The 13,266-nt window shown below is 44.3% G+C and overlaps 1 protein-coding gene across 1 annotated transcript in view; it reads right to left on the bottom strand.

Moving 5' to 3' along the window:
* Nucleotides 1-13,266, bottom strand: part of RYR3 (ryanodine receptor 3) — a 602,723-nt gene that overhangs the window by 3,218 nt on the left and 586,239 nt on the right. The window contains exons 93-102 of the mRNA XM_058666116.1: nucleotides 12,156-12,356; nucleotides 9,537-9,667; nucleotides 7,025-7,067; nucleotides 6,442-6,569; nucleotides 6,028-6,088; nucleotides 5,589-5,735; nucleotides 3,431-3,565; nucleotides 2,171-2,327; nucleotides 1,169-1,233; nucleotides 757-857 (exon numbers count right to left, since the gene is read on the bottom strand). Coding sequence (XP_058522099.1) covers nucleotides 757-857; nucleotides 1,169-1,233; nucleotides 2,171-2,327; nucleotides 3,431-3,565; nucleotides 5,589-5,735; nucleotides 6,028-6,088; nucleotides 6,442-6,569; nucleotides 7,025-7,067; nucleotides 9,537-9,667; nucleotides 12,156-12,356 — 1,169 coding nt within the window. The remainder of the gene's footprint in view (nucleotides 1-756; nucleotides 858-1,168; nucleotides 1,234-2,170; nucleotides 2,328-3,430; nucleotides 3,566-5,588; nucleotides 5,736-6,027; nucleotides 6,089-6,441; nucleotides 6,570-7,024; nucleotides 7,068-9,536; nucleotides 9,668-12,155; nucleotides 12,357-13,266) is intronic.

The following is a 13,266-nucleotide window of genomic DNA, read 5'->3' as shown; positions in this document are numbered from 1 at the left end:
GGACATTCTCAACAACAGAATGGAGGGGAGGCCGAGCCCACCACTTTCTTCCTTGGAAATAATCAGAAGTCTGAATTGTCAGGTAAAATCGATGAATTCCATTAACTGTAGAAATTCTAACTTTGAGTGCATGTTTCACCTTAGGAAAAAATCAACAATTGATTTATTTGCCCTTTTTGGGGCGAGGCATTGGCTCTACGTGCATACAGCAGGGTGAGACCACCCACATCCTAAAGCCCCTCCTCGAGGAGCTGAGGCAGCCCCAAGGTGCAGCCACACACAGGTCCCTATCATCCCCCTCCACCAGCAGATGGGTGATGTGACAGGGAGGAGAGCTCGGGGAACAGTTCACAGGAGAATGGGGTGAGGAAAAAGTTGGGGCGAGGGATAGAAAGGGAAAGAGAAGTAGCTGGAGTTAAAATGGGGTCACTGCCTTTCTTTAGGATTAAAAAAAAAAAGCCTGTTTGTAGGGTGATAGTAAGAATCCATTTGAGAACGAGAGATTGCAGCAGGCATGTGGCCTTGAGAGGGTGTGGGGGCTAGAGCCGGGCTGTTGCTGGAACATAGTAGCCCTCAACACACCCCGCTGGAACAGAGGCAGAAGAGGCAAAGCTACAGGCTTCTGGAACCCTTTTCTAATCACATCTACTTTTCCAGAGAAAGGAAAGAAAGGACATCAGAGAATGGACCTACCAACAGCCTTTTACCCCAGATTCCCACCTCCCTCACCCAGTCACTTCTGTTAAGGATACTTACAGGTAGTTGGCTAAATTGTGCTCTTGTAATGTATGTGTTTCAAAGCCATGAGGGGTGGTGTCAAAGTAGTCATTGCCAATGCCACAGATGAAACATTTAGTCTAAAAAAAGATCAGAGGTAGACAAAGCATCCGTCAGTAGCCAGGACTGGGGCAGGAGGAAAAAGGGTGGTAGTTCCTATTGAGTTGATGATCCATGAGAACAATTTCTGTAGCTTTTGACCTAGCTCCCTCCAGTCAGGCCGGTGGAGGAGGCAGCAGTGCACCTGGTCTGGTAGCTGGCAGAAAGGCTGAGAGAGCAAACTTTGTGGTTTTGCCTAAGCGGGGGCTGAAGGACAGAACCCAGTGCTTAAATCATGCACTTGTGGTGGGGGATATACACACAAGAATTGGACTTTGTAGAAGGCGGTTACCTCCATATCTTCTCTCACTTGTTCCTGCTGGTCTCTCAGCTCTCCAAAAGCATCAATAATGAGACCTGGAATTTCAAACAATAGCAAAGCTCTTTAATCTGTATGGCAGTTTGGGGGAGAAGAGTGATGGAGGGACAAAAGCTACTTTAACTTGTTAATTCACCTTCTTCCTAAACTATTCAACTAAAGCACAATTAGTAACAAAATACTTGTCTTAGACATGTTATGTTCTGGCTAAACTAACTCCTCTCACCCCGCCCGTATGCACCCACTGCTGCCATTACCCTGCTCCTGCTTGACATGCTTCCCTCTCCAACACTCCCTTCTTGTCCCAACTTGCTAGGCTGCTGCACGTCTGCAGGCTTCAGCATGGGCTCCTTCTCTTCGCCCAGACCCTCAGATGTGATGGACATCAGGGCTCCTGCTGAATTTCTTTGTTGCTTAGCCCACAGCGCCTGCTTGTCCGATAGGTCCCTCAACTCAGCATGACTGCAGCTAAATTAATCAGCATTTTCTCTAATTCCTGACAAGTTATCAACTAAAATACAAGTAAGATATTTCCCCTGCCCTCACCCTTGTAAAGAGGGCAAACAAACCAACACATGCCCTCATCACTGTCCCTTCCTCCCGAGGAAGCAGGGACAGGATTAGCCCCAGAAAGTCTCCAAAAAGCAGAGAGAATGAAAGAGCTGAGTAGGTCATGAAAGGCAGAACATCTCTGTGTGGATCTCAAATCTCTTCTGATCAGTGCCTGGGTGTATTTTTAAGTATTATGGATGTATGTATATTCATTCTCTGTGTGTATATGTATATGTGTATATATACATACGTATCTCTAAGCCCTCACATGAAACAATAAATGTCAGCTACAATAACTACTACAAAATACAAACATTTTTTTGATGAAGCAGTGAAGTCATAAATAACAGGAAAGCCCCCCCCCGCCAAAAAAAAAAACCTCTATCAATCTCTGCTCATACTTAATGTAACTGGAAACCTTACCTTGAATAATGGCCAGCAAAATGACAATGACAAAGAAGAAAAAGGTGATGTCAAAGACGATGCGATACATTTCATAAGGATCGCCAGCAGGGTCTTCAATCTCATCGCCAATGCCGCCTCCTGCTCTCACTCCCACGTACATGTGGAACAGGTAGCACTGAAAGAGACAGAAGGGCCACTTGGGCAAAGCCATGGGTTCTGTTTGCTTCTGGCAATGATGGTTAGAAAACTCATGGGATTAGGTTAGACCACGAGAAGGGGACTGTGTGTGATATCAGTATTCACACAGCTAATTTCTGTTCATTAAACCTTCTAGTTAGTTTTATGTCTGCAAAGAGATTTTGGTTGCCTGAGTTGCTTAAAAGATTTCTTAACATTTTAAAAAATATAGTTTTGAGCCATGTACTTCATCCATCAGAATTCATTGTAGGTTAAAAGGCCTTTAAGCCCTGGTGAGTATGGCATATGCCAGGTAGGCATTTTCCTGCTTGTCAAGAGTGCCAGCCTGGCTTTCAGGCTGTGCTTTGCAGTCTGGTCAGGGCCTCCTCTCTTCCACATTCCTTGTCCACCTAGTGGGCAGGGATTTCTGCAGGATCTGGGACCATCTTCTATCCACTGTAGACACTGAGTCCCCCAGGAGGGCACCTGGCTGGCTGGGTTTGACTCCCACTGAAGGTGAGGTCAGGGCAGCCTGAACCTGGGCACTGGTGCTCTGAGGACCAGTGTTACTCAGGAAGGTACTTATCTCTAGAAGGTCTGAGGCAAGTTTTAGCCTGAGACTGAGGAAGTTCACTGCCACCTGCTTCTGAGCCAGGTATTGTGTTCTTGAGCCCCGGCCACTACACACTTGTGGAGAGGGTACTGTGGTGGTTCAGGCTCCCCTGACCTGACCTGTGAGTGATATGTTCCCCAGCCTGTGTTGCAGGAACTGCCACTGGCTGGCTGAAACCCAATTCATGGGACATTGTTCAGTGGTTCCCTGGGGCACAAATCAGAGCATGGCAGCTCTGACATTAAGCTACAGGTTCCTTCACTGGACGCCCTGCCTCTGCAGTGACCCCCTTCCCATAGGCTTAGGTGCATGGAAATGGAACCTGGTGTCCTCTGCCATCTTCTGAGGACATATCTTCCTCTTGGTTGAGACATCCTCTGTTCTCTAATTCTAGTCTTATAGTGCTTGTTTAGTGGCCCTTGAACACCTGATCCTGGGCCCTTCTCGTCCAGTGAGGTGGCATGATGGGGTGGGCCCTGGGCTCTCACCGTCATCATGTCGTCACACTTCATGTCGGGCTCGTCGTCATCCTCACTTTTGTTGTAGAATTTTCGGAAGAAGTTGAAAGCCACCACAGTATAGAGGTAAACCACTACTGCCAGGAGACCGACCGTCAGCACCAACTGGGAGCAAGAAGACAGAGAAGGAGAGGTGAGACCTTCTCTGCCGTCTCTTCACAGATGACTCGAGTAGAACAGAGGTCCTGAGAGGTTCAGCAGGGACAGGGTGTCAATGAAGGCCATCTTCTAGGGTAGGCAGGGAGGGGGAGTCAGACCCACAGTTGAGCAGAAACAAATATACAGGGAGAAAAGCAGGTTGTTTGGGGTGGAGTTATGTCTCTCTACAATTAAAAAATACTCTAGAGCAACAAAGGAACACTGCCCTCTGCTGGTTCACACCCTTCATGTTTGCAGTGACTGAGCCTAGGCAGGGACGATGCCAGCAGCCAGGAGCTCATTCTGGGTCTCCCTTGTGAGTGGTAAGAATATAATTACTTGAGCCATCACTATTGCCTCCAAGGCTCTGCACTAGCAGGAAACTGGAGTCGAGCTGAGTTGGGGATGGAACTTGAACACTACCTACCATATGGGCTGTGGGAGGCTTAACTGCCTGGCCTAGCCTTTCTCCTAGATTCATACACTGAAATGCTGAACCCCAGGATCTCAGAATGTAAATGGATTTGGAGATAGCTGCTTTAACGTGGATGTTAAGTTAAAATGAGGCCATAGTCCACTCTTCTTAATGTTCTTACAAGAGGAGAGAGAAGGACGCAGAGGGAGACCCAGACAAGTGTGTCTGCAGAGGGATGACCGTATGAAAGGAAAGCAAAGGGGTGGGTGCCTACATGCCCAAGGGAGAGAGCTCTGCGGTACGGCCTTGCTAACAACTTGACATTAGATTTCAGGCCTCCAGGACCAGGAGAAAATGTAAGCCACCCAGCGTTTAGCATTTTGTTATGGGGACCTACCAGAATAGTACACGGAGTATGGGGTGTCTAGGTGTAAACTGCACGGGAGCTTCAGTATTGAACAGAAGAGGTGCACAGCAGAGGGCCATGCTGTTTTAAAAGACCTAATAAAGTTTGCTGGGGCTTTGCAATGCAGCTTGTTATTTTCTTTACTACTTTTAAAAAACACCAAAGGTTCCTCAAACTGGTGGGTGCCTCCACATGACACTATTTCCCAAATAACCATGAATCAGATAACTATGACAGCTTTGACATTCCTATAAGAATTATTTTCATTACCAAGTCTTCCCCCAGCTCTTTGAGGGGTCACAGGGCATATCCATGTCCAGGCTCTACTGGGTCCAGCAGGGTACAGAAGCAGTGCCCAGAATGCACACATCTGCCTGTCCCTGGAACTAGGTGCTGAACTAGAGATACAAAGAGCAGTAAGATTGAATCTTTGCCTTGCAGGAGCACCAAGTACCAGATCAGCTAGCAAAGGGGGGTTATGCAAACCTGGAAATGAGGCCTTACAGAGGACAGTTGATATAGGAAAGAGAGAGAAAGACGCCATGGGGTTTGGGGTGAGATACTTTGCCTTCCCGAGCCTCAGTTCTCACGGCATGAGCAGCTCCTACCATTGCTCCACTTCCCAAAGATTTAGAGCTAAGAGGGAGATTCTTTACACAGAATTGTCCTAAGTGAGGAATGAAATCCCAAAGAATATGAGCTTGTAGAGAGGTGGTTCTAGAGGATGTTCATGTGGCTATAGTCACTGCTATATCCAGTCTCATCAACAACCCATCTTCTATATGTCTACCAACTCTGGTCACAAATATATAAATATATATAAATGATAAACTACCTGTGACAGTTAAATCATTGGTTCTTACTTGGAGGCACATATCCGATACCTGGGTAGTTTTCTTGCTGTATTTATCTACTTGCTAAACCCCAGAGAGTATATCAGACCCATGGAGAAAGATGTAGACCTACAGAAAGTCTCTGCTACGAGTCTGATATATCCATAACTTCACTGTTACTTCCCTCTTAGTTGTTCTAAATATTAAGGTCTCTAATCAGTGTCTTCTGTCTCTTAAGTATTGGCTAGAGTTTTTGTTTGCTTTTGCAAAATTATATCCAATCACATTAATTCAGTCAAGCAAGGTACATTATACACTAAGACTGAGTTCCAGTACCTGTTTGCCATTGTGAGTCACAGATGAAAGAATGGTCCTCAGTGTCTTGAAGCCCATGGCAATATCCAATAGGTGAGCAGCAAAGAAGAAGTTGTTGTAGTGGCCCAAGACTGACATGGTTGTGTACCAGGCAAGGTAGAGAAAGGACTGTGGATATTGAAGAAATTTAGTAGCTATTCTGATTTTTGCATCTTTGGGGATAGAATGAGGACAGAAGGGACTTTAGTGCTGAGATACCATGAACTGGCCAAGGGGAGCCCTCTTGGCCTTTGCACAGGAGAGCTCTGTTTCCCAGCTGATAGGAGGCCCTGGGTGTCTGATAAGCCACCCTGGAATCTTCAGGGTCATCTATTGGGTTCTCTAGAGGGCAACTAAGGGTCTCCCTTAGCCTGAGGCACAGAATCTTAATACTTTTTTTTCCCCCAGGGGCAATACTTACATTGTCAGTAAAAACAACTCCCAGCTTCCATATATGGTACTTCATGTCAATGGAACTCAGCCTAAAGGGGAACAAATCATTTCAGGATTTATAAATGTCAGCCTAAGTGTTTATATTAAAGGAAAAAAATTTCTTTCACTTTAATAACCTAAATATGGCTCTGAGCTTTATCAAGTTGTATGTGTTACCCATGAGACAGAGGAAGGGTGAATCACACATCTCAGGATTTTTAATTAGTCTTCAAGTTTTTAAAGCAGTCCTATCTTGATACGATAGAATACAGATGGGACACGTAAGTGAGACCAGAGTCTGAGAGGACAAATGCTTGATGGCGACTTCCCTCTCTAGCACAATGAAGTGGAATCAGCAAGGACCTTTTGTGGCTAATTGGAGCTTAACCCCTAAGATGTGTACCATGACACCAGTGAAGCTGCCTCTGCTTTGGTCTCTTCTACTGGACTGAAGTCAAGGGCATTTTTGTCCAAGCCCAGGAGTTCAGCGATGCGTTCTGCTCCGTACAGATCTCCATACTTGTTGATCACCTGAATCGGAAAGAAGTCAAGGTGAGTTAGGCCCACAAGGCACCACCCGTGGCTCCTGCAGTGCCAGGAGCTAAGCTTTGCCATCCCCTAGACTCTCCTAAGGGATTAACACATTACTCAACACACAACAGGAAAAGGGGGGGAAAAGACACCCAGAAAAAAAACACTGGTAATGACAACTGAGTGAAAAATGTTTTTCAAGGTAATAACTTTTTTGAGAGAAAAATCCTAATGTGCTAAAAATGCAAGAATGTGTTGCATTTTTAAGGCAGAGGGATGTAAGAATGAAGCAAAAAGAAAAACAAAACAACAAAAACCACCTCTATAAAGGTTCCCACACAATGCGGTGCCTTGGTCTTTTTGAAACACTGTTACAAAAGTATTGTCACATCCTTTTATTCATGTTTAGGGAGACTGAAAGAATACTACATTTCACCTCCACTGACAAGGCATACCTTTCTCTTCACAAACTTGTCCCAGTAGTTATTAGGGAAAGATCTGGGGGGTGAAAAAAAAAAGAAAAAAGAGGTTCTTAATTCTTAACATGAAGGCAAGCACATCAAGAACCCGCGCAGTTGGAGTGTCTGGATCTGTGATCTTTCTGGTTTATGTCTGCTCACTGAAGACTTCAAGACTTCACTGAAGTTCAGAGTCGTCACGGGTTCCTTGATTGATGGCTTCACTACTTTGTATTGACTTCTGAAACAGAAAGCTACCCTGCATTTCCTCTATAAAATAATAGGTAAGAGGCAGGAATTAGGACTATTCAGAAACAGGTGTTCCTTGATGCTTTCCTTCAGCCCAGTGTAACCAGTAAGAAAAGCTTGTAGGAACCTCATGTATTGTACTCTGTAAATCCCTACTTTATATCAGTATGTGGGGTAGAGATGTGCTGAAAAGTACAGAAGTTTTTGCCCCTAGTTACCCTATACAGGATTTTTCTTGACCTGTGCACCCACCCACTCTGTTTTCCATTCCCATACAGCTCCTGTGAGACCTGCTCATCTAAGGGGTAACAGTCCTCATTCTTTCACTTCCAAACCATCACTAACTTCCCCAGAAAGAGCATTCAGCCTGGCACTTTTAGCTGCAGTGAAAACTGCCGCTCATTGTAAACGTGAAGGAAGGGGTGTCATCTTCAGGTACATTGCCAAAAACTTTACCACGTGTTGCTCCTGTCTGGGAAGATGGACTCCTGGCTAGGAGAGTTCCTTGCAAGGCTGGAACTTGTACATGCATCTTGATGTTCCTTTATTTGGATTTTCCTTTGTGGCTTTGGAACAAACCAGTCCGCTATGCTGCAGAAATCCCCCAAGGAAAGTGATGAAGAGGCAGGGACCTGCCTCTCTTCACAGACCCCTCAGAAGAATAACACTAAGCCATTGTCTCCTTCCCCCCCTCAGCAGTTGCAGTCTTAGATTTTTTTTTAAATTGTTGAAGCAATTTGGTTTTAAACATCTAAATGGCACTTAAAAGCAGAAACAAACCTTGGTTTCACAGTAATTGAACATCTTAAAGTAACAATTAGCTTGACTTCTTTGACATTTATTCCCTACTTCATTTTTTTCATGTATTGAGATCAGAGTGTAAACAAGTGAGAATCATTCCACGCCTCCACTTCTACAGATAACATCTTCCTCTTAAACCCTTTATACAAGGGTGGGCGAAGGTTTAGTGGTCAGGACACTGCCTTGGGGGGGGATCCATACCCCATATCAGACAGTCTTATTTCAAGTCTGGTCCATTTTCCAGTTCTAGTTGCCTACCAATGCACATACTGGGAAGCAGCAGTGATGCTCGAGTATTCGGGTCCCTGCCACCTCCATGGGAGACTCAGACTTAGTTCTGGCCTCCTGGCTTGTGGTCTGGCCCAGACCTGGCTATTGTAGGTGGGATAGAAGATATTCCCACCAACTCTCTTACAAATACAATGAAAATTACAAAATAAAGTCCTTTGTAAAATGGTTTGTAACATAGTTAAGGCTTGGTCCTTTTTTGGTTCTAAGAAGATTCCACAAGTAACACTAAAATATCAGTGACCTCAGACTGGGCAGAAACCTTTCACCGACATGATCTGATGTTTAGAAGCATATGCCAACTTTGTTATCCTTTGACTAACTACTTGCAAGTAGAAAATATTCTCCTTTAAAGGGTGGCACAGAGCACACTTTTTATGGGTGATCAGAGAAGTGTACAAATGAGGTACTACTACCAGAGTAGCAAAACTACCTGACAATGACAAATGCTGGGAAAGAGGTGGGCAAGCAGAAATTCTCATGTAGTAGTCTTCAGGACAGACCAGGACAAACACTTCATACTACCCAGCACTTTCCTCTGCTGGTCTATACTCTAAAGAAACTAAATGTAAGAATGTTCCTTTTAGGGACAGTATTGTGGCTCATACGGATGCTGGTTCATGTCCTGGCTGTTCCACTTCCCATCCAGCACCCTGTTTATGGCCTTGACAAGCAGAGGAGGATGGCCTAAAGTCTTGGGACCCTGCACCTATGTGGGAGACCTGGAAGAAGCCTGGCTCTTGGCTTTGGATCCGCTCAGTTCTGGCCATTGTCTCTCCTTCTCTCTCTAAATCTGCCTTTCCAATAAAAATAAGTCTTTAAAAAAAGTTCACTATAGCCAGGTTGAAGTTAGGAGTTCAGACATCACTAGGAGTCCCCCACAGGCATGGTGGGGACTCAGCTACTTGAGTCTCACCTGCTGCCACCTAGAGGACACATTAGCCAGAATCTGAAGAGGAGCCAGCACTTGAAACCTGGCCTTCTGATAGGAATTTGAGCATCCCAAGCATTGTCATATGTGCTTACTTTGCAAATATCTGCCCTAAGGCTGAGATAGTAAAACTGTAGAATCAAGTTCCAAAGACCAAAGGAAGGTTGATATCAATCACTTCCCATGACTGTTCTATTTGCAATAGACTTTTTCTTACGTGGCGGTTGGAGGGACACTTACGGTGTGTTGATTACCAAGCGGTCCCATTGTCCCTTGATGTCATCCTCAGATGGCTGCTCAGTGATGTAGAGGCCATCAAACTCCAGCTTCCTGGCAATTTCTTTTTCTCTTTTAAATACCACCAAAGGGACCTAGGAGAGAAAAGTCACTGGGTACTCAAAGATGGCTTTGTAGTTAAAGCATCGGTTCTCAGGAATTTGTAACAAATCACCTTTCAGATCGTCATGGCAATAACCTCCTTTACTGGAATTCTTAGAGTGTACAGTTGTGGCAACAGACTCAAAACTCTTCTCATTTCTTGGGCATATAGACCTGCCTTTTCAAAAACTGACCCAATTTGGGATACCCTCTAAGGTTTGAGCTTAATAGCTGATTTTCTGGATTCCTGTCCTAGACTAATGGAAAGCTATGTTTAGATGAGGCCCAGGGCCACATGAGTTATGGCTCCTAAATTCTTACGGCTGGAGTTGAACCAAGATTTAGGACTGACCAACACCGGAGTCTGATAAGATGTTCACCCTCCCATTACTACCTAGGGTCATACTTACGGGGTTTGATGTTCAATTAATAAAGCAAGTTTTTGATATTGAAGCTTCCTTCTTTCCATAAATAGCTCCTGCTAGTGAGGTATAGCACATTTCTTTCCTTCAATGTGGAAATAAATTCTGTGACCTTCCCAAAGAACCTGAAACTGAATAGTACCCAGCCTTCTGCTTGCTTTTCTTCCCTGCACATAAAACCAGCATGTCAGTGCTTACTCCATCATACCTAAGCACTTAAGTATTGTGGCCAAGACTTTTACAACCGTACAACTAGCACATTTTGCCGCCTCCACAATCTTACCCAAGGCTCATTCCTTCTAGACCTTAGCAGCCACAGCACTATTTTTCCTTTCCTTATCAAGAATTTCCACCATTTTGACTTCAAGCACTCAATGGCATCTCTTTGACATGTCCTAACTGCAATGACTACTCCTGTGTTTTGAGACATGATTAGTGAAATAAGCATTACTTGAAGACAAGCACCCTGATACCAAGAGAACTGCGATCTGATAAGAGTCTTCTAAGTGACTAATAGTTGGATATGATAGCCGGCATGGATATGCTGGACAAAGGGATGATTCACATCCCAGGTGGGAGACAACTAGCAGTATAAGATTTCTCTATCAGAACACTGCGTATCTTAAAACTTATAAATGGTTACTGGATTTTTCCATACAATAACTTTGGACCATGATTGTGATTTGGAGGCATGGATATAAAGACCTCCTGCCAAAGGGAGATATAGAAAAGGATGGGAAAATAATCCACTTGTCTCAGCTGTCGCTGGACTCACACACTTTTGGTATGGGACTGAGTGAGGTCAGAGGTTACTGCTAAGTCACAAGAAATGTGAAGTCAGAATAGTCAGAGTCCCTCCAGCAGGAAAGGCTTACACCGGACAGAACTCAGGGTTTCCATTCAGATGGGACACCACAGGTTGCCTGGTGCCATCTTTGAGACCATCCTCTCACAACTGATTTTTCCCATAACTCAAAGCTCATATGCATATACCCCACTTCTCCTGTATTGCCAAAACAAAAAGGTAAAATGTAGATAGTGAATTGTCCAGAGTTACCTCTTACCCTTTTCCTGTAAAACATCATGAAGGAAGTAAGAACACCACTGAGGAAATGTAAAGTAATGATAGCAAGGTAGAAAAGGCTATGAATAGCCATTTCATACTGTGGGAAATCAATGACTGCTCTTAGTTAATGGCTGGTGTAGGAGGGGAAGCAAAGCTAAAGTTACTCTGACTAATGTCTGCTTTATTTCAAAATGACTGAAGAACAATAATTACACCCAGTTTTAGAGCAGCACTGACTTTTTGGACTAAAAGCTGTTTCCTTTGGTGGTCTAGGAGTCCTATTTATGGTTTTTGTTTCCTTAAGTTACCAATATTTCTTCAGCCCCTCTGACAAGCTGAGCTCTAGGATTCTTAACCAAGGGGCAGTAGCTAGCACGCCCCAGGGCTTAACATGCTCACTGATCTGAGTACTTTTGTATGTTTTAATCCATTTAATGCCCCCGGCAACTTTAAGTATTATAGCATGCATTTTTATAGACAAGGAAACAGGATGAGGTTGAGCAGTAGAGAGATGGTTCAACTCAGGAAGGAAGGTTGCATGGCTCCTGAATCTTTGCTTCTCATGGTTAAGGTAGGGTCTTTATATGCACTTTCCCATAGTGGTTCCTTTATTTCCAAAACAACAAAAGCAAATTTAGAACACAAAAGCAAATTTAGAAACCGCTTGGCATCACCTCTCTAATTGCAGCATCTGAATTTCCTATATGATAGTATAGTTTACCAGAAGGAGAAAGTGCCACAAGTTGACTTGGTGACTTGGTAGATGGTCAAGGAAGCTTTCAACTTAAGAAAAAAAGTAGTGAGGAATAGATCATGGTGCACTTGAAGCAGATATGGACTTAGAACACCAACATGTGATTGAAGATGAACTATCTATGCTGTTCCATAAGTCTTGCACTATTAGCAAAGTCTTAGGGAACAAAGGGCTGGCTGGAGTCAAAGACTTTTCTTTCTCAAGGAGTTGAGCTAGACGTCAAGTGGCAAGTAGCTCACCTTCAGGCAGTAGTAGCCCACCACACAGACCAGAGAGATGATGGTGTGGACAACGGCCAGGGCCCGCAGTGTTGGCGCCATGTACCCAGTGCTCTCCTGCAGGACAAAGAACACCATGGCTTCTTCCTCCTCCTCTTCATTCAAGGAATTCCACAGGTTCGCAACGTCTTCAGTCTCTTCTTCTAAAGGTTCTTCTGTGACCTGGTCCAAGACACAACTCCCTTTATAAACACAAGGAAGAGCTTCAGCCACTGGGCTCTCCCCCCACAGATGATGTTGTTAGCGTATGGTGCACAAAGAGTGCCAACTCAACATTGCTTGCTGAATGAAGTTTCTAGATAACTTATACATGGAATTCCTTAGTATTCCTATTAATTGCAACCAAATTTTTTTCAAGAACAGATAAAAGCTGCCCATTAAAGCAAATTAAGGAGCTTTCATTACACATTATATAGTCTTTATGCCACAGGAGGTAATTGGTATCACAAGACCAGACTCCTGCATGCATACCACAAGTACATGTATACATGACAACATGCACATACACTGGATATCTCCCAGTGTTTCTGAGATTCCATAAAATCATGGCTTCAACTGCCACTGTTACACAGATGACTCTCAAATCTACGTGTACCTTGGAGGCTTTTTCTCGGTAGCTCCAGGTGCCTTCTGGCTATGTCTCCTTGAATATCTGTCTGCAGTCACCTCAGTCTCAGTGTTTAGAATCAAGCTATACCATACTTCGCTACAGGCCTATTTTTGGTGGTAGTGAAGGCAACAGAAAGCTTTACAGTTGTCACATATAAGGTTGATGTGGATAAAACAATGTTTCATAAAAGTTGGGGTTTGTAGTTTTAAATAGGAAGACAGAGACAGACAACAGGTAGAAAAGCCAGTTAAGAACTTTGTCAAGAGTCTAGGACCAGGAGCAGGCATTTGGCATAGTGATTAAGATGCCCAACTCCCACATTGAAGTATCTGGCTTTAATTTTCAGCTCTGACTCTTGACTCCAGCTTCCCATTAATGCAAACTCTGGTGGCAGCAGTGATGCCTCAGATAACTGGGTCCCTGCCATCATGTGGGAGATCAGGAGCGAGTCCCCTTTTCCTG

This window comes from Ochotona princeps, chromosome 6 (genome assembly GCF_030435755.1).
Source record: "Ochotona princeps isolate mOchPri1 chromosome 6, mOchPri1.hap1, whole genome shotgun sequence".
In the NCBI taxonomy this organism is placed as follows: Eukaryota; Metazoa; Chordata; class Mammalia; order Lagomorpha; family Ochotonidae; genus Ochotona; species Ochotona princeps.
This window is presented reverse-complemented; position numbering and strand designations above follow the sequence as displayed.